This window comes from Euleptes europaea, chromosome 15, assembly GCF_029931775.1.
Source record: "Euleptes europaea isolate rEulEur1 chromosome 15, rEulEur1.hap1, whole genome shotgun sequence".
NCBI classification, from domain to species: Eukaryota; Metazoa; Chordata; class Lepidosauria; order Squamata; family Sphaerodactylidae; genus Euleptes; species Euleptes europaea.
In genome coordinates this window covers 11,375,824-11,400,641 of record NC_079326.1, presented here as the reverse complement: position 1 = coordinate 11,400,641, position 24,818 = coordinate 11,375,824, and the positions used below count along the sequence as shown (strand labels likewise).

The 24,818-nt window shown below is 44.9% G+C and overlaps 1 protein-coding gene across 2 annotated transcripts in view; it reads left to right on the top strand.

Moving 5' to 3' along the window:
• SEMA5B (semaphorin 5B) overlaps positions 1-24,818 on the top strand; it is a 347,995-nt gene that overhangs the window by 229,451 nt on the left and 93,726 nt on the right. For both annotated transcript variants that reach the window (XM_056861450.1, XM_056861451.1), the window contains exons 9-10: positions 10,042-10,177; positions 15,058-15,265. In XM_056861450.1, coding sequence (XP_056717428.1) covers positions 10,042-10,177; positions 15,058-15,265 — 344 coding nt within the window. The remainder of the gene's footprint in view (positions 1-10,041; positions 10,178-15,057; positions 15,266-24,818) is intronic.

The following is a 24,818-nucleotide window of genomic DNA, read 5'->3' as shown; positions in this document are numbered from 1 at the left end:
AATTGTAAACCTAAAATTAAATAAGTAAAGTCTAATAAATAGAAGGCAAACCAGTTCTGTGGCTCTTTATTCTTTTTCATTGCCTTTGCTTTTGAGGTGGAATGTCAACCCACACAGTTCATGATATTCGCATTAGCACATTCTTCCTTCTTTATAAAGACAGAATTGTTAAATGGTCCAGGAAAAGAAGATTCCGTGCACCTAAGCACTTGGAGCTGAGGGCTAATTATTATCCTTAGACTATATCCCTTATTGCCCTATCACAGTGTTTTGGTCCAAACCTATTGAGATGACAGAACTAGGGTATAGAATTCTAGGGCCTGGGCCACCCTTGGGTTTAGGTTGCTGGGCAAGCTTCCATGGGAGGAATAGTAGTAGCATGCCTGGGGCCCAGATGAGGTATGATGAGGCCAGAGGGGATTTTATTCTTTGGAGGAGTCTTCGTTGGCTTTAATAGCTGAAATTCACCATATCATATGCACACTTGCTTTGAAGAAAGCTCCTCTGATCTCATTCTCAATGGAAAAGACGGACAAGCCACACATAACACAAAATTTGGCTAATTAAACCTTGACCCAGGTTTCCTGAAATGAATAGCAGTGTCAGGAAGTTGTGTAGAAGAATAATATACTTGTGGGTGGAAAAGCAGCGTGCTTAATCCTTCTGCTATCAACTGTTTATCCACTCAGTCTTGCTTCACTAAGTTGCTTTACACCTCATGAGTTCCAGATGCATATTTGCAAAGGTCAGTATGCATTTAGACCCCTATGGGAACAAAAGCTGCTGTGTGTGATTTTGGGTAAAAACTAGCCAGAGAAAAGGGGGTTAAGCGCTTCCTCTTCCTTCTCCTCTTAAAAATTGCAATATCGTGAGGTTGCTTTTCATTAAAAGAAGACAATGACTGTTTAGACTTTATTACATGTGTAATGTAATTTGCTCCTTAACGCCTGAGCAAACGTGCATAGGATTGGGATATTAATCACAGATTATTGGTCTCAAAATCTGTACATTAGTATAGAATGAAAATTAATTTTGGGGCGTCTGCTGAATTATGAACGAAGAGAAGAAAATCTGATTAGTTACCACACAGGCCAGTGCTGTCTAGACACCAGATTATGTAATCTTCCTACTTTAATCATCAGAAAGACACTTGTGGAGAAGAGGATTTCTTAAAATTAGTAATTATCTGAAAAACTGCTCACAGTGTAACAGCTCATGACTTAACCTATGGCAGAACACAGAAACTAGGAATAGACAGTTGGTTCTTATAATGCTAAAATTAAAGATGGATGGACTTTCCTTTGCTTGGTTTGGATTTGGGGAGCAATTACAAGCATCGTTAGAGAATGGTTTTTAAAAATGATTGTTTTCAGAGAGTCCTACATTGACTTGAATGTGAAACAAAATTCTTCACATTTAGTTGAAGGGACTATGGCTCAGTGGTGGAGCAACTTCTTAAAAAGGTAAAGGTCCCCTGTGCAAGCACCGGGTCATTCCTAACCCATGGGGTAACATCACATCCTGACATTTTCTAGGCAGACCTTGTTTACAGGGTGGTTTGCCAGTGCCTTCCCCAGTCATCTTTCCTTTACCCCCAGCAAGCTGGGTACTCATTTTACCGACCTTGGAAGGATGGAAGGCTGAGTCAACCTTGAGCCGGCTACCTGAAACCAACTTAAGTCGGGATCGAACTCAGGTCATGAGCAGAGCTTGGACTGCAGTACTGCATCTTACCACTCTGCGCCACGGGGCTCTGGAGCAACTACTTGGCATACAGAAAATCCTAGGTTCAATCCTGGCATCTCTAGTAAAAATTATCAGGTAGCTGGTGATGCAAAAATCCTCAGCTAGTCTGAGCAGACAGTGCTGACTTTGATGGACCAATGATCTGATTCAGTGTAAGACCACTTCATATGTGCCGCCTTGGTGGCCCTATGGGGACAGAAAGGTGGGGTAAAAATCTTGGTAATTAACACATTTTATTTATTATTTAAGGCTTTTGGGGGGTACTTGGACACTAAGGATACCTCAGGCAGAGCTAATCATACACCCTCAAAGAGTCATTTTTAAGACTTCATGAAACTGAGTAAGCCTAAGCAGTCTCCATAGGCTTGGTGGGAAAGAGCTGTACAATCACGGAACTTGCCTGTCCAATCTCGGGAAAGCTTTCCTACCCAAAGAGTCCACACTTTATGCAAAGCCTTTTATATATCCTTTGTCAGTTGTTCCCCTACCCTTTATTTCCCCCCTCTTTTTTGCCAAAGGTTTTCTTCAAAAATCAAACTTATGTGAGGACTTCCCCTCCCTGCATTCGCTAGTATTTAAAGATTCAGGCATTCTACTTCTACATGTAATTTAGCCCTTACTGTCTATGATACAGCTTATCACATCTGGATGGCTTTCTAGTACTGTCTGGAGTAGATCTCAGTCTGTGAATCTCTTGCACATTTGCTAAGCAAGCAAATTCTTCTATGTATTTCAAGGCTGCTGCATACCTGCTTGCCATGCCCCACTGCACAAAACAATATTTATGTTGTTTCTTTCTTATCTCTGCATGTGAAGATTATGAGTGTTAATCATGCTTCATAAAGTCTAACATCAGTATTTAATAGGCAGACTACTTTTTTTCTACAAAGATATTTCATTTTCATCAATAAAGCTATTCAGAAATCATCCAAGACAAAGGAAGCTTGAATCTTTCAAATTGATGAGTGTAATATATCTGCATATAATAGTTATCCAAAAACAACAATAGTTACCCAAAATCTTGTGTACAATAACAAAAAGAAGAGTCTTGAAGTTTTTGAAATTGAAGAATGTCTGGTACATCTGCACAGATATTTTAGAGGCCATTGAGAACTGTTATTGCTGATCTTCAAAAGGACAATTTTTGAGACCGTAAAACAGTGCCTTTCATAATTTAGCAATCTGCCTTTTTCCAAGTCTGTTGAAAAAAATGTTTTTGAGGTAACCAGTACAATGTTGTCACAAATGCCACTTAGCCTTAGTTTTCATCTTATTTCTAAACTTCCTGAATGTTCACAGCAGTGTATAATGTTCTGAGTTAACAGACTAGTGGAAAGAATGTAGGAAATCATATTCCTATCTCACATCTTTGACCATATTTTCCCTGTCTTTTTAAATTTAAAAATGTGGCCACAGATTGCTTGGGAAATGGGGCAAACTCATTGTACAGTTAGCACAACCTAAGGGTGTTCTCCTCTTTGCTGAATCTACTAGACCTCTTAAAGAAAGTTCCACATTCAACTCCTAGCCAGCAGAAAGCCATTCACACAAGCACTTTCTTACACTCCTTTGTACCATATTAATTAAGGACTGCCACATGTTAACTCTTAATAACTGGCAAATTGTTTTCTGAGCCTCAGAGCAGAAAGCAGGATAGTTATATTATGAATGAGGATACAGCCTTAGATCTACTCAGTAATTTTCTGAAAGTCATGTTAAAACCAACCCTGGCTTTTATGAAGAATGTATTCCTTCAATTATTCAGTATAAATACAAAATTGAATGTATTTCGCTCCATCTCACTCCATCACTGTTTAGACTGCTGTCTTTTTAATAATTAGTCAGTTGCAAAAGAAAGAGCAAATACATAATAATTTCTTCTCTTTTTCTTGCCTTGCTAGGGGAAAAAGGTATTATTCTAAAACTTCTGCAGAACCAAACAGAGAAATTATTATTGTGATAATAGCTAACGTCAGATCAAATAGTGGCTTTGTGCTGTGACACAATGTTCTTTCAAGTTCTCAAAGTAGGGAAAATGTTCCAATTTGTCACACAACTAGACAAATAATGGTAATTATTCTTTTAACTTCTTTCGGGAGTTATATCATGCTGTATGCATTCTGCATACAAAATAAGTCTGGTGTTTTCTCCAGCAGTATGGCTGATGCATAAAAGATGCTTTGTTTTTATTTTGAAACATGTTTACTTTTACAGGGGAGGAGGGAAAATCCTTGCATCTCAAAGCTTCTCATTTAATGGGGTCAGGAACAATTTCCCAAAAAATGGGCATCAGCCAGCATGGTGCACTTCATTATGAAAAAAACACATTATAGTCTGATTTATTGCTCATTGTTGTGTAATACGGAGCTAAGTCAGCAGGAAAGATGGCTATTTAGGGAAGTAGCTTATGAAATATTTAAGGAGTTGTTATTAAAGTTTTCAAAAGGGTCACTGAAATCCCATTTTAAAACTTTTGGACTTTGCCCACTTTCTCAACAGTCAGGCTTAATCAGCAGACATAAATTTAGAAGGGGACTGATACCTCCGGATAAGGCCATGTTCAAAGGTATGATTAAAAAGTTAGAAGAAGGTGGATGGTGGTAACTAGGGACACATCCACAATTTTTTCCTTGGCCACTCTCCTTCACTACATCTAATCACTACAAGCTGCATCATAATTGTGATGATCCATCAGTAGTCCAAATGGCAAAATTTGGGGACTCTGGATGTCAGCACGTGAGGCGCATACGAGAAATCTCAGCAAATCCTGTCACAAAAGTATCTTTTATTTGTGGTGTTTTCTGCATTTCTGGTTCTGTCTGCCCAGGAAACTCTTTAAGAGGCTGAACGCTAAGTGCAAAAAGTTGCACAAGAAGAGAATTGTCTCCTAGGTCTCTCTCTGTCCTGACAGCTTACTGTGCACTCTCTTTTTGTGACATTTTTTAGCCTAAGATTCTTCCTCACTTCTTGACCTTTGGGCTAAGATGGACCTTTGGTCAGTATGGTTTATTATAATGTTCAGCTAGACACATTTTGTACAGTATCAAAATCACGCAGACTTTGAAATAAGTTTTAGTCCTGTTGGGTTTATGGGATTTTTGAAAAAAGGCAACGGGTGAGAAAAAAGAAATAGAGACTGACTTCATAACCTTATATATTATGTATATGTTATAACTCTGAATATTTGACTGGTCAAAGGCATTTATTCACTTCTGTTGAATTGTGCTTAACACTATGGCTTTCATCCTACCATTCCACTTACTGATGTATGAAACCTCCCTCTGTTCAAAGGCTCTTCCACTGGAAGAACAGTTTACTTCCTTTCTTTAGTCTGGAATTGACGTGGAAGCAGGCGGATTAGCATTTATCCAGGACACACCACCAGAACTCCTTGCTTTATAGAAAACGGTGTTGTTTAATTTACATTGCACAGATACAAAAGACAAACCGTCACGTACACTTCTCTCCACCAAACTTCCCAACACAGATTTACAGTTACATAGGCTTATATACATAACACCACCTGAAACCAATAAGGCCACCTGTAGACCTGGCCACAGTATTACATCATCCTTACTGCTTCAAACCGGTTAGTTGCAGTTCACACTAGAACCTGCAAGGCTATTGCTGCCTCTTGCATCATCCTAGATGCCTCTGATCTGACAGCTACCTTTCAGCTGTCTCTGTCAGATTATTATGGGCAACTTGTTACTCTGACAAGGTCCCTCTTCCTCTGGCGGGAGGCTTTTGCGTTTAAGTGTGTGCATGTGCGTGCGCGCGCCGATGCATGCGCGGCACCTTTGGTTTAGAACCGGAAGTGCCGCCTCGCAAAGGGCCTTTACCTCTTAGTTTGAGTGGTAAAGTGGCCCTTTACCACTCAAACTAAGAGGTAAAGGCCCCTCGTGAGGCGGAACGTCCGGTTCAAAATCGGAAGTGCCACTCGCGGTATGCACGTGTGCGTGTATATTTGCCCGCCGACCCTCAGCGGGCAGAGGGGGCAATTGCCGGGGGTTTGCCCACCACCAGAGGGCACCTGGCAGCCCTACTCTGGAAGAAGCCTTCACATTTTGCTAAGCAGAGTGGTAGGATACAAACTAGTATAGGGAGGTGCCCAAATATTACACAGTAGTACAAAACAAGCACAGAAAGAAGGATCACATGATGGTGTCCCCTCACATGTTAAAAAGCATGTCAAGCAGCTACGGTTTTCCTCTGTCCTTGAATTAGCATGTTGCTGCTCAGCCATTCAAAATTTAGCCCTGGTAGCACAATTAGGGCCAAAATACAAGTTATGTTTTTGATGAGTTAGGTCTGGGTAATTTGCCCATCTTTAAATTACACACACCCCGTCTTTTCAGCTTGGGAAAATGGTACGGGAGAGGCAGGAGCCCCTCCTCCCCTAACACTGTCATCCTGAGTTCCTGGGGACTTTTAGAAAGTGTGTTAAGAAAACTGGTAAAAAATGTAGCTTGTCCCTTAGTTATTTCTCTTGTAGAGGGCGGCTTAGCAAATCACAGGCCAGGCCCTCAACTGTCCTTCCAGCTTTTTGGGGGCGGGAGGGGGGTCCTGCTCATTGTCCTCCCTTATCCAACCCTTCTTATCTTCTTCTCTTAGTTGCAGAGGCAGCAGCCACAGAGAACAGATCTACGTTATGCCTTCTTGTTTGCCTGTATTGGTCTTGTTGTTGACCTAGACTTCTGGAAGCCATGGTTGAGCAGGTTCGGGTTCAGATAAGGCCTCAGTTAGGGCCCACTGGCCTTAATCCAGATGGTGTTGTCAGTGGTACATGAGCTCCTTATGACAGGCAGCAATCGTGCAGTTTTGGAGCAGGCATTTTGTAAGGAGCCTCCATTAACTCCTGGTCACCAGAAATATAATGGGGGTGGTCAGTCCCTCAGTTATGCTTTTTGGAGGGGTTGTGCAGGCACCCTTGTGGATGCCAAACAGTCCAACCTAGAAGATAGGACAGGCCAAAGGACTCAGTGGCATTCCAGATATATCCCAGAGGTCTTGTCTTGATATGGAAAGAGAACAGTTGGAGTGATGCAGGTTTAATATATATTTTTAATTATATAGTTGGACAATATAAGGAACTCTGAGAGTTTTCATATATTGTATTTTATAGCACCTGTTAGAAATTTTGGGCTCTTTGAGCTAGATATTCGCTATAACTCTTTCCACATCAAATATTTTATGGGCATCCTGGCAAGAGTTTTGCATGTGGCAGGCTTAGCAGTTGGGCCCATGTGCCAGAAGTAATAACAGAAAGCTGCAAGATAGTCAGAGTTACACTGTACATTCCTCTGCACATAGTGTAGTATAGTCCCCTCTGAGGGGAAGGTTTTGCTTTGAGACATTCAGTAGCTTGCATTGGAAACCCCACTCCACTCTGAAACAATGCACAGTTTTATTTAGACCATTATTTTTCCTTTTCTCCTTCTTGTGCCTGAAGGCATTAACTTGTCACGCGTCATTAGCTTAGTCTAAAGAACTGCCTTCTGTGAACACGCAACATGTCAATAATACTCAGGCCTCAGTGAAGAAAGGTTTAGCATGTGGTGCTTTGACAACTTCAAAGCAAACTGCTCCATTGCTTAGTGAAATGGAAGGGTGGCGGGTGGGGGGGAGGAACACGCAGTCTTACAAGAGCATATTAGAAGAGATGTCTTGCCAGCCCAGGAAACTCTTTAAGATAACTTTTTAATGTGGTGGAATTATAATGGAGCCATGTTTACTTAATATGAGGATGGAGAAGTGTAAAGCCTTTGAGCAAAAAGAAATGCTACAGTGCCCACATGTGAGGTGCATATGGCAAAACAAAATGGTAGGCATGCTGTATAAGCGTGACATATACCACACTCATGATAGCTTCTAGAATAACAAAGGAAAAGTGATACAGAAACACTCTTAAATTGCTTCTCCATGCTGTAGGATCCTTTTAAAAATGACCTTGTCTGCTTGCTGCCTGCCTAAATTCATTCCACTTAAGAGTATGTGTTCTTAAGTAATTGCTGGTTTAGTAAAAAAATAAATGTTCTTTTTGTAGCAGTTCAAGTTGTTACCATTAGCAACCTGATATATAAAGCAGTCATTCAGACATTTACACAGCATGATGACAAGTCTTACGTGCTGTTCCTAACTGGCCTTCTGTATTTTTATTCTCTTATTTTAAAAAATTGAAATCTCTAATTTTTTTCTGCTTTGCATTCCACTCACCCCATTTTTAAATGAATGTTTAGGATCCAAATTTGGTCTTTTGCAAGCGTGGTCTGTGAGTCAGATAGTCGGAAATTGGCAGGGGGTCTCCTGGAAAATTGTGTCTCAGCCTCATTCCCCCCTCTCTAAGCTGGAATAATTCTGGGTGGCTTATTAGAGGCCATGTGTTAAACCGTAAGTAGCCCTGTTTTAGAATACATGCTTTTGAGAAAAGGAACATGCAGGAAGATAACTTGCTTCAGATGCTTTGCTGTGTTCAGGGTAGGGCTGCCAAGTTCCCCCTGGCTTCCAGCAAGGGGTAGGGGTACCAGATCCAGGTTGGGAAACTCCTGGAGATTTGGGGATGGAGCCTGGGGAGTACAGGGACCTCAGCAGGGTACAATGTCATAGAGTCTAACCTACAAAGCAGCCATTTTCTCCAGGGGAACTGATCTCTCTAGCCTGGAGTAGAGGTGTAATTCCGGGGGATCCCCAGCTGCCACTTGGAGGCTGACATCCCTAGTTCAGGGACTCATTGACTTGGGAGGCTCCTGCTATTTTGTTTCTTGAGTACAGATATATATTCTCAACAAGTTTAAATAGCTGATAAGTTCCCTCTTCAGCCAAACCACTGATTATGGAGCAAGCCGCAACAAGACATTGACGAGAGTATTTGTGGAATAATGACACTGTTTAAGTGATGAACATTTGCAGACCTGGTTTTTACTGGTAACCAGTCCTCGTAAAATGATCTTGATTGTAGATTGAAACATGCAGACAGCGCTTTGTTTGTTCACTTTAAGGGAGAGCTGCTGTTGTCAGATCTACGGGGAAGATAGGGAAGCGCTGCAGAGATGTTCTTCAGCCTGTCATTTGGATATTAGAACGTGCCCAGAAACTGGAGAGGATGGACAGTTGAGTTCTGAGGATGCATCTGAGGATGCAGATGGAAGGAGAGGAGAGGAAGTTAGGCCCAGACGAGGAAGAAAGAAGGAAAAAATATTGATAATTATGAATACTTGGGAATTTATTTATTTTATAAGCTGCTCTTTCCTGGCTGAGGCCAAGTACAGAGTGGCTAACATCCTTCTAAAAAGAGTTAGACAGTTTTCATATAACGACATAAATAGCCATAAAACCTGACGCCTTAACGAGGGAGGAGGGGGGAAGCGGCCAGCTAGACGGAATATCGTCGCTGCCCTTGACCATATGCCTGGTGGAACAGCTCAGTTTTGCAGACCCGGTGGAACTGTTTTAAACCAGTTAAACCAGCCACTGGGCCCGAATCTCGCTGGGACTGGTGTTCCAACAGGCCAGGGCCAGAGCCAAAAAGGCCCTGAGCCTGGTTGAGGACAGCCAGATGGTTTTTGGGGCAGGGATCACCAAGAGATGTTCTCCAGCCAAGCGAAGCACTCTTTGGGGGTATATCAGGAGAGGTGGTCCTGCAATCTGCAACTTCTGTTTCCCAGGCTTAAATTTCTGAGCCCATATTTAAGCAGAAAGTTCTGATATCCAAGACGAGGCTACAATTCTTCTTATACAATGTTCCTTTAGCCTTCTGTTGGGACGTTACTAACTGCAGCATGGATATGAACTTGGAAATAGAGGTTTTGAAGATTCTCACCAATGCCCATTTGGATAGAAACAGGTACAACTACCTCTATCAAAGCTGTATTTTTCAGATGTATTCTTAATATCCTGCAGTGGTGCCTATAGAGTTTAAAATTAAATTTCACCTTGAGAAATAAACTGGAGTTTTAAAAACTAGGCCACTTATAATCAATCAGGATTGATGGGATATCAGTGTTAATGTTCCATGTGAATTAAACTATGTGTGACTTTTCATGTCAAAATGGTTTCCTTGACTCTTAAATCATGTACATTTTTCAAGAATGGATTTTCAGCGCCTCCGAATAGTCATCTAATCCATGTGGATTTCCCCCCTCCCTTCTTGAGGCCTGTAGCCCGGTGCACTTATTCCCAGTAATTTACATTCAATTTATTTTAGTGAGGTTTGATGTCTGTTATGATGAAAGTGTCAATGTTCTAAAGATTAAATTGATTTCCTTTCTTTCTCTTTCCCGTTCTCCTTGTTTCCAGAAACAGTATTGCTGCTTCAGCAGTATGTGCCTTCAATCTCAGTGCGATCACACAAGCCTTTAATGGGCCTTTCCGATACCAAGAAAATCCAAGATCTGCATGGCTGCCAACAATCAACCCCATCTCCAATTTTCAGGTATTTTATTAATGTGACCGCTTGGATCGCTCATATTCCACTTCGTTTCCTATTTGATGGAACCGTCAAAGGTAGCCAGTCTGGTACAATGGCCGCATTGTTAGACATAGGGAGTCCAGGCTCAAATCCCCACTCACTTAAGAAACACACTGGGTGGCCTCATGGAGTCTCATGTAACCTCACAGAGTTGTGGATTAGCTGAACTGCCTCCGCGTGATAGCTTCCTTGCTGAATGCCAGTTTAGCTTGTTGACCTGTCAACAAGTTTTTTCCTTTTCCCATCCTGTGACCATTTTATGGTTGTTTCTGAGGCCCCAGTTCTGTGTTACCTTCGTCAAATGGATGTTTCCAATATTGTTCCAGTAATGTATGTAATATGGACAACACATGGGGCTAGGAGACGTTATTTATTTCAAATATTTCTATCCTGCATTCTCAATAAAATGTTTCCGAGGCAGCTTACAGTGTTTATTAAAACAATAAAACGAAAGCAGTAAAATAATTGTTTAAAAATTGATGGAAACAACAATAGATATATTTAAAAGCAACATCAAAACACAGATAAAACCATAAAAGCTTCAACACCAAGTTCAACCATGAATAATACACTAAAACAGTAAGAGCCAATGGAAAGCAACACATTAGTAAAAGCCTTTGGAAAATAAAAAGTTAGCAGTTGTGCTAGAGGAAACTCTGTGCAGAGGGAGTTCAAGTCTTAACATCACAACAAGAAAAACCTCTCCCTGGCGCTCAGCCATTTTGCTTCTGAATTTAGGAGATTATTATGTGAATTAATCCTATACTAGTGCCCATCCTCCCCAGAGTACACCCTTTACATGTGGTTCTGCCATTTACCAGAGTGGCACTGGGAGCAGCCATGAGGAAGCAACAGCCATTCTACTAAAGTCAGAACTGAAGGGGTCTGGAGCTGTGGGCTCTGCAACTCCACTTTAATCCTACCGCTGCTGCCTTCCTGCCCTGTTATTTATTTATTTATTTATTTATTTATTTATTTATTTATTTATTTATTGGATATGTTTCTGTATTGCCTTTCTGCCATTGCATTTAAGGTGGATTGCAAATTCAGAATAACTCAATGTGATATATAGGACACAAAAGAGAAAGAGGACAGAATGGAAAGAGGAAAACTAGCAAATTCATACAGCAACTCTTTGATGGTCCTCAGCATGGAAACTGTCTTCTTTCTGCTGCTTAATTCTCTGTTTTAGCAGAGAAAATGTACATGTTCATCCCTGTTACTTGGACCATCTGGCTTGATTTCCAGCAACACAACAGCTGTAGCATCGCAATTCATTTCAAATCTGTAATCCATTTCTATCCAGAAAAATTGATCAGGAATGTCTTGGAAGATCCAGGGAGGTGCATTTGCCAGCATCCTATTAAGCTTAATTTCTTTGTGCTCAAAGGGCTAATGAGGGGTGAATTGCCATTTTCTCTAGAGTGAATGCCTTTATTTACCTCAAAAGGGATGTTTATATCTCAGCATGATTTTGAAAACGGTTGGGATGAGTTTTTTCAGATCCTCAGTAAAACCGATGTATGCCATTCAGTAAAATTCTCCAGGATCCATGTCTACACATTAGCTACCCTCCAGACTCTGGTTCACAGAAGCATCTAGAGGCTTTTTATTTTGCTTGTTCTCAACTCATGCAGTAGTCAGGGATATTTGGAGCAGCCAAAATTGATTCCTGGAGGGAAAATAAAAACAAAGAAAAACACCCAGGTTTTAAAAAGACCTACATACAGTATAAAGCCTTTACTGCAGAGATTACAAAGCCAAGATGAAAGTTCTTTAAAAGAAAAGAGAACATATGTGGAGAGTGACAGGAAGATTGGAAAAAAAGATTAGAACATTTTTCAAGTACAAAAGAACTGGAGGTCAATGAAGGCCTTTCAGAAATGACAAAGGTAATTTAGTGACTGAGAAGAAACTATTGGGAGGGGAAACTTCTCAGTTTGTTGTTTTGAGGAAGTTATAATACCAGAAACCTTTTCTTTTTTGAGAGTGATACAGAATTAACACAAGTAATTGTTTAGTAATGGTTGGTTATTGTAGGTGGATACTAGGGATATGTACCAATACCAAAATATGGATTTGAAATTGTGATCATCGGCGTGGCTTCTGTGCAGTCCCACATGGGTACTGCGCATGCGCAGGCCAGCCGCGGAGAACTTATGCTGGAAAGCTCTAGACTCTTCAGGCCGCTCTTGCCCCTCTCCTGTCCTCGGCTCTTCCCACCTAAGCGATCATGTGAACGGGGAGGGGCGAGCGGCCGTCCCTCCAGTTCTTTCTTCGCCGCCACGTGAGATAGAACGTTTTCTGGTGAGCTCCTATTTTTAAGTCGTCATATGGAAGATATGATAGCCCTTTTCAAAAAATGTTCCTCGTGCAGCTGTAAAATGTCGCAATTGGACGAGCACGACGAGTGTATCTATTGCCTGGGGGAGTCATATCACCGCGTCCTGCAGACATTGCAGCTCGCTTACCCACCACTCCCGCTTGGGGCGTGTCCATAGAGCTTTCTCCACACCCTTGTATCTTTTTTTACCTTTCGCGTTTAGTTTTGAAGTCAATGTACTTTAAGAAAGCTGGATGCAAGAGAGATATTATTTTAAAATGTACCATTATTTAAGATGTAATAAAGTTTTTTTTTAAAGGAAAAGGGAAGGCTTAAGCCCCCTCTTCTGATATGCTGTGGTCCTGATCCAAATCATGCCCATGCACTCCTGAGAAGCACAAAACTCACAAAACGTGTGTTGACCCAACCTGGGTGTGTTCATAGGGAAAGTGTTATGCTAGACCCTCCACAGTAGTGGGTGCAGGTGGTGTTCTCGGAGCTTTCTTCATGTGACAGGCTCTTCTACCATGACCACACATTTCATGCTGCTGTTGCAGAAGTGCTCTCTCTCCAAAACCTACATCATCTGCTACAGCAGAACACAGTTAAAATTTATCTCACGCACCTGCAAACATGCCCACTCATACACACTCGTTGAATTTCACTGTTAGCCTACCATCTGATCTTTGAATCTACTAATTCTAAATCTTATTTCTAAATATTGGGTGAATGCTATCTTTCCCCACATATGGTCATTGTCGCAGATTTTATGCCAATTTTTTTTGCAAAAATGTGGGGTGCAACCATTAGGTGGGGCCACCCGTCCCATCCTCCTTTTATGGGGGAAGCTTCTCCCAAACCCCTCCCAGCTCCGCCCTTCTGTGCAGTTAAACAGAGCCCCCTGAGCACAGCTCCCGTTTGCTGCCTCTCCCTCCTTCCGGCATCTGGCCTGCCGTGCAGGAAACCTGGCTGCAATGCCCACGTGCCGGGCTACAGCAGCCGGCTTTCCCCCCCATGCTTCCCAGCTCACGTCGCTTCTCTCCTGCCCCCCAGGGCGTGCCTCTTGCGAGCCCCAATGAGCTCCAGCACTCCGTTGCCCAGCTGCCCTGTGCCAGGCGGCCAGGGTTGCCAACCTCTGGGTACTAGCTGGAGATCTCCGGCTGTTACAACTGATCTCCAGCCGATAGAGATCAGTTCACCTGGAGAAAATGGCCGCTTTGGCAATTGGACTCTATGGCATTGAAGTCCCTCCCCTCCCCAAACCCCGCCCGCCTCAGTCTCTGCCCACAAAACCGCTTGCCGGTTGTGAAGAGGGACCTGGCAACCCTACGGGCGACGAAGGTAAGTTCTCGTGTTTCGGCTTTTGCAGCATGGGTGGGGCTGGAGTAGCTATGGACAATGGAGGCTCCAGGGAGAGTCCCGAATCGCTGCAGAGCTCTTAAGACCCGGGACAACGTGACTTACTCATGGCAGTTTGGCCAACCCTCCCACTCCCCTTGCACCTACGGCTCTTCATTGGGTTGAGAATTATACCATGCAATGATTATGCAATGAAAGATTATAAACCAATTTTTTGACTGAAAAAACAACTTGTGATGATTATGTGGTGGTGACGATTATGCGGTGAAATACGGTATTTATTTATTTTAGCTAATTTCTATCACACCCTCCCCAGCCAAAGCTGAGCTCAGAGCGGCTCACAAAACTATATAAACATGTAATGAAATAGAATAGAATAAAAGCATTTTAAAACAACAATTAAAATAGCTCTATAAATCATTAAATCATAACATCTGGCTACAGCCGGGCGAGCAGATGAATAAGTCCCCCTAGATACCAAAAGGAGGGGAGTCAGCAGTGGAAGGTTAGGAAGGAGAGCATTTATAGAGAAGGGAACTGTAGCTGGTCTCAACCATAAGCCTGGCGGAATAGCTCTGTCTTGCAGGCATTGTGGAACTCTTTAAGGTCCCGCAGGGCGCTGGTCTCACCGGAGAGGCTATTCTGCCAGGCAGGGGCCAGGGCAGAAAAGACCCTGGCCTTGGTCGAGGCCAGCCGGACACACTAAGGGGTGGAGTCCGCTGGCCAATGACAAATTAATTGGCTCTAGCGTAATACTATGCAAAATGCAAATCCAGACAACCAGAATTAATACCTACATAAATGATATGTAAAGGAAATGACAAAATAGCCCACTGTAATATATTTTTAGCATAAGAAGTCAAATCCTCTGTGTAATCAGAGATACTCTTTCTCTCTTACATTTGTATCCCACTTGGGGATAATTCAGGGGTGGTGTCGATGGTTCTCCCCTCCTGCATTTTATTGCCCCAACCTGTGAGGTTAGCCTGAGAGAGAGAGAGTGACTGGCCCAGTGAATTATGGCTAAGTATGGATTTGAGGCCGGGTCTCCCTACTTCTGGCTTAGACACGCACTTAGTAATTACTAATCAACAGTTGAGAGTTCAGTTTAGTATATAAAAAAAAATAAAAATTGTTTTGATGTTGTGTCTTCAATTTTCAGTGTGGAACAATGAATGACGATAGCCCCAACGAAAACTTGACAGAAAGGATCCTCCAGGATGCCCAGCGCTTGTTCCTGATGAACGATGTGGTGCAGCCTGTCTCTGTGGATCCGTACGTCACTCAGGACAACATCCGTTTTTCTAAGCTTGTGGTTGACATTGTTCAGGGCAAGGACCTTCTTTACCATGTGATGTACATTGGGACAGGTGCGTGCCTTTTACACCTGAGAACCTTCTGTGAGTTTATTAAACAGTGCTTGAGGTTCTTGCTAAATGTTTCACAGAGACAGAGCTTATCCATTACTAACAAAATGAACGATCATTTTGTGTAGGCTACTGTTGAAATTGTGTAAAGAAGTAGGAGACTTTGCGTTTTAGGACATGTAACCTAACCAAAACAAAGGCCTTGTATTCTAACAATGCAATCCGAAGGAGAGTTAAACCCATTGGCTTCAATGAATTTAGAAGGCTGCAACTCTGTTTAGGATTGCACTGTAAGGCACTTCTTCTGAGGTAATATTCTTTCCGCTAACTGACTTGATTGTCTTTCTTTTTAATACTTATAAACAGAAGGAAGTAAAATTTGCAGATAAAACAGTGTGAGTAGCTTTCTTGCAGAACTTGCCCAGGGGATTGGATACATAATACACATTACAAGTCTGGATTCACAACTGGGAAGTAGCTAGTTCTTTGTTCATTACTTCTGTGCTTCAGGATAGCTTTTGAGGTTCTTTAATTTCTAGGCTCTCCCTTTTTTCATTTATTCAATTTCTTAACAAATGAGTGCCATATCTGCAGAGGCTTAAAAGTAAGCATCATATGGTGAGCATAGTTAGCCCCAGAAGGATAGTCATACCACCCAAACTAGAATTCTTGCTGACCCAGGGTTATTTAAGAAGGAACGCCGCTATTCAATAAATATTAGAGACATTTTTCCAAAGTTAACAATTTATTAAAACACAACTTTATTAAACAACAACATTATTAACATTTAATTGTAAAGAATTGGAGTGATTTTGGAATAAATTGGCCACTGCTTGGAATTGGCAAACAGCTGCGACCCCCGTGGCGCAGCATGTGCGATGTGTCAAATGCCAAGGCCGTTCCCACCACGGCCATAAGTAGCATCTGCCCACAGCGGTCCCGCTGTGGGCAACTGGGATGGCAGTACCAGGATGACACCAGGACGAACGCCACTGGGTGTTATCCCCCACCACATGGGAAGAGGCGGACAACCTGCCCTGCCACCAGGGCCTGCCCATGAAGCCTCTCCCAAAACCCCTTAACTAGGGTTCCCAAATCAGGGAAGCGACCCCATACCTATGGCGCTTCCCCCCAACGTGACACATCCCCATGCCGAACCGCCCCAAGCTGTGACTATCAGTAAAACAATAGGGAGGGTGGGTGGGTTTCAAGCAGAAAAACGGAGTGAGCTGTGGGCGGGCTCCGCTCCCCTTTATATAGTATTGGGGCGGAGTTTTCCACGCCCCCACCCAGCTCCCGCCTTCCGCCCCCATTGGCTGGGACCCTTCCTTGTCCCAGCCAATGAGAGGGCTGTAGCCGGGCAGATCGGGACCGGCACGAGCCGCGTGTGCGCGCAAACGCACATGTCGGCCGGCCGGGCCTGATCGCCCCCCCCCCTCGCCGCGATCGTTCCCTCTCTCTCCCGGGGCAGCAAAGATGGCTCCCGGGAAGGCGGGAACCATGGCTTGCTGACCCAGGGTTATTTAAGAAGGAACGCCGCTATTCAATAAATATTAGAGACATTTTTCCAAAGTTAACAATTTATTAAAACACAACTTTATTAAACAACAACATTATTAACATTTAATTGTAAAGAATTGGAGTGATTTTGGAATAAATTGGCCACTGCTTGGAATTGGCAAACAGCTGCGACCCCCGTGGCGCAGCATGTGCGATGTGTCAAATGCCAAGGCCGTTCCCACCACGGCCATAAGTAGCATCTGCCCACAGCGGTCCCGCTGTGGGCAACTGGGATGGCAGTACCAGGATGACACCAGGACGAACGCCACTGGGTGTTATCCCCCACCACATGGGAAGAGGCGGACAACCTGCCCTGCCACCAGGGCCTGCCCATGAAGCCTCTCCCAAAACCCCTTAACTAGGGTTCCCAAATCAGGGAAGCGACCCCATACCTATGGCGCTTCCCCCCAACGTGACACATCCCCATGCCGAACCGCCAACAAGCTGCAAGGAGACCGAACTCAACTCACGGGCCCCCGCAACTGCAGGGAGACCGAACTAAACTCTCAGACCCTTGCAGCTTCCGCCACCCTTCACAGCTGCAGCCAATTCCTTAAGCCCCCCCGAACATTGTGTAGCCAGAGATCCATGCCCCAGCTGGTGAGGTGCACGCCATCCCTACGATAAAATGATGCTATGCGGAAAGAAATGTCCCATTGGCGTATTATCATTCCGCCTAGTCTGATCACTGCCCTCCCAACAGCGTTGGTGACTTTCCTCCTAGCCACGTCTACCCTCCGCACATTGCGGGCGCCTCTCCAGCACCTCCTTTCCAGGAGATCCGACCAGCAGATAACCGTTGCCGGGCATAACGATGCCAGCACTGATAAATCACGGCAAATTTCCGTAGCAAGGTCCTTGCCCCGAGTGTATACTAAGTCATTTTCACCTAGCTGGAGAACCAGTGCGTGAGGAGCTCCAAACCTTTCCAGCAGGTGATGCAGGACCGGCATCAGTGAACGCCAACGCATGCCTCGTTGGCCGAACCATTGCACCCGGACCGCTTGCTCCAGTCCCAAATGCTGACCCCATCCAGATGCCACGGCATAACGTTCATTCCAGAAAACGATGCTATGGCCCACGATCCATACTGTCCGCCATGGACCTAAAACTCAGAGAACAATTAAAGGAAAACACGGTCAGGCCTGACATAGGACTTATATGAAGCAGAACGCCATCGGCCGATGGCTTGTATCTGACTGGGAACCATGCCCTCCCAAGCCGCTTGTGTGGCTGCCCCTATACGAAAGGAGTGGCCACTAAATTCAGATGTGGAGAAACCCATGGAGCTGACCGTGGCTTTAAAGACGCTGATAAACTGGTAACGAGTCAGTGGAGTGCAGTCAGCGTGCATCAATAAGTATCCTCCGACTTGCGGCCGTATGGCTAGAAATCTCTTTAACGCCCTGACAGGGCACGGCCGTACAGTAGAAGCCTTGTGCAGCCGGACACTCATCCCTTTTCCGGATTGGTCAGTCTTGGATCGCCTAATGACAATTATCAATGCCGACTTATGAAAGCGTATATCACCCAACAGCAACGCCCTGCCGGTCAAATCGTGTCGGGATTGAGCCACGAGTTCGCTGAGTCTAAACGCCCCGAAGAAAGCTAAAGATAACGCGGCCTCAAATAAAGTGGCTTCATAGCAAGAATTGCACAAGGAAGGCAGCGATTGGACAATTATTGTCAACATATCCAACGTGACTGGCCTCCTGTCGTCCCTGATAGAAGGTATCTCGCGTTGCCAGCCCTTGACAGCCTTCCTGGCTCGAAAGGAAGCACAAGGGTCATCAAAACCATGAGCTTTCGAAAAGAAAGAAATAGCCGCCATGTGAACCCCAATAGTCCTAGCAGCATACCCAGCGTCTTTTAAATGGGCTAAGTAACGTAGAGCCAGCGTTTCTGTGACAGGCCACAGACCAGCTCGGCCCATAGTGGACATAAAATTCTCAAATTGATGCACAGCTCTATCATATGCCCGAATGGTGGCAGGGGCCATTGAGCTCCGGATGCCGGTCATAATGATGTGTCCCCAAGAGCCCAAAGCTCTGTTGGAAAGGGTTGCGGGAGCCGATTCGCATCTGGTGCCAGGAGACGGAATCTGTCCATCTGAAAACGAGACAGAGCATCCGCTAAGCAATTATCTAGGCCTGGCACGTGTTGGGCTGTCATAGAAATGTTATTGGCTAAAGATGTTAACACCAGGAAGCGCACGAGGCGCATGACCCTGTCTGATCTGGAGGTTTGCCTGTTAACCACCCTGACCACAGCCTGGTTGTCGCACCAGAAGCGAACTCTGGCATTCTGGAAACGGTCAGCCCAGATGTGAACCGCAACCACTATGGGGAATAATTCCAAGAATGTTAAATCCCGGCATATGCCCGACCCCTGCCAACCCTCAGGCCAACGCTGTGCACACCACTGACCGTCAAAATAAACCCCGAAACCGATGCTGCCAGCAGCATCAGATTGGACTTGCAAATCCCGTCCTAAATCAAGGCTGTGTTGCCAAAGGGATATGCCATTGTATTGCTCAAGAAACTGAAGCCACGTTTTTATGTCCTCTTTTATGCCTTTTGAAACCCTGATACGATGGTGTGGGGCTCTAACGCCCCTTGTGGCTTGATTGAAGCGAGCACAAAAGGCCCTGCCCGGGGCAATGACCCGGCAAGCAAAATTTAGATGGCCGATGAGAGACTGCAACTCTTTCAAGGTGCATTTCTCTTTACTAGCAACTAGAGACAGCAATGCCCTTAGGGCCATGAGTTTGTCTTCAGGCAATCTGGAAGTCCCATTGCTGGTATCGATCTGAATGCCCAGAAATGTAAGAATAGGGGAAGGACCCTCTGTTTTTTCTGCTGCTAACGGCACACCTAATTCCTCAGCCAAAGCGGAAAAGGCTGTCAGAAGGTTGCCGCATGAAGGGTCATTGTGAGGCCCGATAAATAAAAAATCATCCAAATAATGGGTCACGGTGGACAACCCCGTTCGCCAGCATATTGCCCATTCCAAAAAGGAACTGAAGGCCTCAAATGCTGCACATGCTACAGAGCAGCCCATTGGCATGGCCTTATCTACGTAAAATGACCCCCCAAACTGGAAACCCAGTAAACAGAAATCGTCCGGGTGTACTGGAAGCAACCTGAAAGCTGACTGAATGTCACATTTTGCTAACAAGGCTGAGTGACCACAAGATCTTACCAAACTCAGCGCATGATCGAATGATGAATATTTTACCGTTGACAGCTCGGGTGGAATCCCATCGTTAACAGAGAGCCCCTTTGGGTAGGAAAGGTGGTGTATCAACCTGAACTCCCCAGGTGCTTTTTTAGGCACTACTCCCAGCGGAGATACTCTCAGATTGGGAATAGGTGGGGAAGAAAAGGGGCCAGCAATTCTGCCCAATTCTAACTCCTTGCTGATTTTTTGAGTTACTACTTCGGGCAGATCTGTAGCTGATTTCAGATTGCCTGCTGACATAGGTGGTCGGGCGTTGAAAAAAGGAATGCGGAAACCAACTGAGAAGCCCTCTAACAGGTATAGTGCTCCAGCCTTATTTGGATAACGAGCCAACAGTGGCCTCAAATTGTCTAGTTTAATTGGTGTGCAGGCCAGACCCTGTAGACGCCCGCGTCTACTTGGTAGCGGAGCTGTTGGTATTGGCGGAACTGCTATCTTTCTTGCTACCTGAAGGGCCTGACCTGCCCCCCCGAAAGGGCTGACGACCAGAAGGGCCCCCCCGTGGGCAAGTGGAACGAGGATGGGGGCCAAAGCACATCTCACAAGAGTGATCATATTTGCACGTTTTCCTTTGGCATTTTCCCACCCCATAATCCCAACAAAAACGTTTTTCGGGGTCCCTACGGGGCTTGTTAGGCCATGAAGCTTTGTTGACCTCGACTCTGGGCTTCGTAATGTGCGGACCGACCTTGAGTAGCCATAAATTACTATTAATGAGGTCCCAGCGGGTCCTCTCATTTTTAGATGCACGTTTACGGAAGGCTTCGTCGTATTCTATGGCAGCGGAATCGCCGGCCAAGGTCCTAGCCCTGAGCACATTACCCTGGTGATTTAAGAGGTGCCAGGCCCTTTCCGGGTAGGAAGAAGCAACTACGCCAGCAAAAATGGTAAACCCTGCTATCCACTTATCAAATGACCTGTCACCTACACCCGCCTTGTCCTTCCGTTTATCCCGTGAAGATGGCCTAGACTTACGGCCTTCCTCCTCCTCCGGCTTTATGAGGGTAAAGACATCGACATAGTAGCCGTTGAGAATGTCCTTCCTCAGCCTCCTGGGAAGATGAATGCCAGGGGGATCCTCATCATCTTTAAATGCAGGAGGAAGAATGAGACCCCTGCTAAGTGGCCTTGGTTCCCACATCTCCCTGGCTTCCCCATGACCTGGCTGTTGTGGTTGCTCTTTAAGACGCTTAAGTGCCCAATTAGATAAACCGGGCACATACGCTGCAGAGAGCCAGTAATCATTTGTCCCATCAAGTGAGTCACTAGAATTAGAAGACTCACCGTCGGAAGAAGAAGACGACGATTCTACCGTTCGCCTCCGCTTGTCAGACCTCTTCCTGCTCCGTTTTTTAACAGCCTTGCCGCCCCTCTTGGGTCGTCTCTGGTCAGGACTGCTCGAGGATGAGCTGGAATGTGCAGAGGAAGGAGAGTCCCCGCCTCCCCTAGTGCGTTTATTTGAGCGGCCCCTACAAGTATTGAGACCACTGGGGCCAGGCATAGCATCATCCTCATCCTGGCGTGCATTCCACTCATTTATCTTATTAGAAAGCTTTTGCACCGCATAAGAAAGGTCTCTGAAGCCGGCAGCTCTTGCGCGAGCTTTTGCTTTAGACATGGGCAAATGCTTCGCGGCTGTGACCCCCCGAGTAGAGCTCCCAGTGTGCGGGGACCGGACTGCATTAACAGCGGTCTGTAAAGCCCTGGTAGCGCTTGAACCAGCGGCCCTAGAGCGCGTAAGCCTATCTTGGCTGTGAGACGGAGTCTGGTTTGTTGGAGGAGGACCAGCACGACGCCTAGTAGAAGCCAGCGCGGCCCAAGAACGTCGAGTAGCCCCAGCCCTCCCCCTAGTCCGTGGAGTAGAGACCTGCTGCTGAGAAGCAGCCTTGCGTTTTGGGGCCATACTCAATTAATTATACCCACCCTGACTCAAAAATAGCAGGGGGAAATATGTAGGCAAGAAACTAAAACTGCAATATATTTAAGTAAAGGTCTATGAGATAGGAAGCAATAAGCAACAATTTGTAGAAAATCCAAGTAAGGATCTATGAGATAGGAAGCAATGAACCACAAGTTGTAGCAGGGTCAAGTAAAGATCTATGAGATAGGAAGCAATAAACACAATTTGTAGTAGATTCAAGTGAAGATCTATGATATGTTAACAGGATTAGATTGGCTTTATATGCCTGAATGCCTGACTGCCTACAACAGGAGGAGCAGATAGCAAATTTCTAGCCCCAATAAGTCAACTGGAGAGCAAATGCTTGGTGTAAAACGTGTGGCTATATGAAACCACATGTAGCACGTGTACTGCTCTGAAGGAGGCAGGCCAGCGGGGAAAACAGTCACCAGCAAAACGTTTGCTTAACAAGATGAAAAAGGGGGGGGGGTTGCTTACAGCAAAGCAACAGTCGCTATAATAGCGTTATCAAACAGGAGAAAAAAGGGGGGGTTGCTGCAGAGTAGGCTGCTTGCAGCAGCGTAAGCACCACCCACTGAAGCAAGCGTGGGATGTATTGTGCCCTTCAATAGCTTAGGCACACTGGGCAAAACAGCCCGCAGGCTCCAGCCGGCCCCTTCTTCCCCTTCCCCCCCCCAACCGATCCGATCTATCTGGGCTTGTCCGCTCAATAAAGATGTCTCTCTGTGCTTGTCCGCTCTCTACTAAACTCGCCTCCACTCTCGTTAAATATCTCCCTAGGCTTGTCCGCTCAAACCAACAATCGCTCCTCAACCACCGTTCCGTCTTCAAGCAGAAAAACGGAGTGAGCTGTGGGCGGGCTCCGCTCCCCTTTATATAGTATTGGGGCGGAGTTTTCCACGCCCCCACCCAGCTCCCGCCTTCCGCCCCCATTGGCTGGGACCCTTCCTTGTCCCAGCCAATGAGAGGGCTGTAGCCGGGCAGATCGGGACCGGCACGAGCCGCGTGTGCGCGCAAACGCACATGTCGGCCGGCCGGGCCTGATCGCCCCCCCCCCCTCGCCGCGATTGTTCCCTCTCTCTCCCGGGGCAGCAAAGATGGCTCCCGGGAAGGCGGGAACCATGGCTTATGGGAACACACGCAAGAGGCAGCTACTGTGAAGGACCAATTCTTCCTGTGACAATTCAGCTTAAGGAAGAATGGTAGTAATGGGGAGGTAAATGATAGCTGGATGGCTGTCTAACCTTCTGGTGGGTCATTTAGCTTCTTTCTACTTCACTGCACCTTATTGGTGAGATGGGAATATTTCCTGCCAGGGTAAGCATCTGTTTGCAACAGTATTCATAAACACATATAGACTTTCATCAAGAGAGCTAAACTGGTTTTACTATTGGGATATGAGTTATATCTCAGTGTTTCAGGTGCAGGCAAAGATTGAAAACACATTGCAACGGATTGCATTACCAGATTTAGATGTGTTTTCTAAGTTACTCATTTATATAAAATTATCCTGTTGGGATTGCTCATACCTCAAATTCATGAGTCCAGTAGCACCTTAAAGACTAACAAAAATATTTTCTGGTAGGGTATGAGCTTTCGTGAGCCACAGCCCACTTCTTCTTTCGTGTGGCTCACGAAAGCTCATACCCTACCAGAAAATATTTTTGTTAGTCTTTAAGGTGCTACTGGACTCTTGCCCTTTTTGACTACTGCAAACAGACTAACACGGCTACCCACTGTGAATTAACCTCAAATTCATGTCACACACTGTTTCCGTGTTTTCTGAGCTCATGTTAAGGTAATTCTATGTAGTCGCAGCTATCATCAAGACTTGGCATGGTTGGGCATCTGCCAAGGCCCACAACCTGGAAAGAGCCTTCTACTGATAGTTGCCCCATCTCCTGGAGGGAGTACTAATGGGCAGAAATTGAGGAAACAGAACTATGGTCCTCTTCCTCAAAAGCCCCTCCCTCTGAAAAAACTGGAAATTCCTTCCCATTGTCCCATATCCCACTGGGAGAAGCACTGCAGGGGACATAACACGGCTCTTCTCATGCTCCTTGTAGCATTCCTTCCAACAGGAAATGGAATTGCCTGGCATGCTGCAGGAGTCTCACCAGCAATCTCTCTTAAGTGATACACATGGTAGCTTTTACATACATGATAGAAGCTAAGTATTTTATTAATGTCTGAACCCCTGCAGTTTACTGACATAATTTCATTGTATCTTGTGAATGAGTTGATTTAACCATAGAATATACGGCCTTCCTAAGTGTTAGTGTAATTGATCCCAAGAACATGGAGTAGTCTCCTTACTCAGAAGTTATCATCAACCAAATTAAATCTTAATTTATCTACCTTTTACCACTTTGAATATGATTAATTCTGATAATATTTCCAGTAACATAAAATCCCACAGATACCAAAGACAGAATTAATGTCCTAAATGACTGCAGGAGTCCCAAATCACAGAGATTAATGGCAGAACTACAATACAGCAGCTCCTGGGTGAACAGATTTTACATCAGAAATGTTACCTGTTGAATTTCTTAAGACAGTAATCCTAACCATGCCTGTACTTGTTCAAAAGAAATCTGGGAATTGGAGTTGTGGCTAAGGCCATTTAGGCAGGGTCAATTTTGATGATCGCTCAAAGATCTTTTTTTAAATGCGACCTTTAAAATGCCTATTCACAGTCCCTATGCAAAAGGAGAAATTCCACACACCCCCACTTGCCTGCTCTTTCGCTCCTTCGCTTGCATAGCCATTGGCAATGGTTGTTTGCATAGCTAAGCCGTGTTTGTGATTTTTCATGGTTCTTTCAGTAAATGCTTT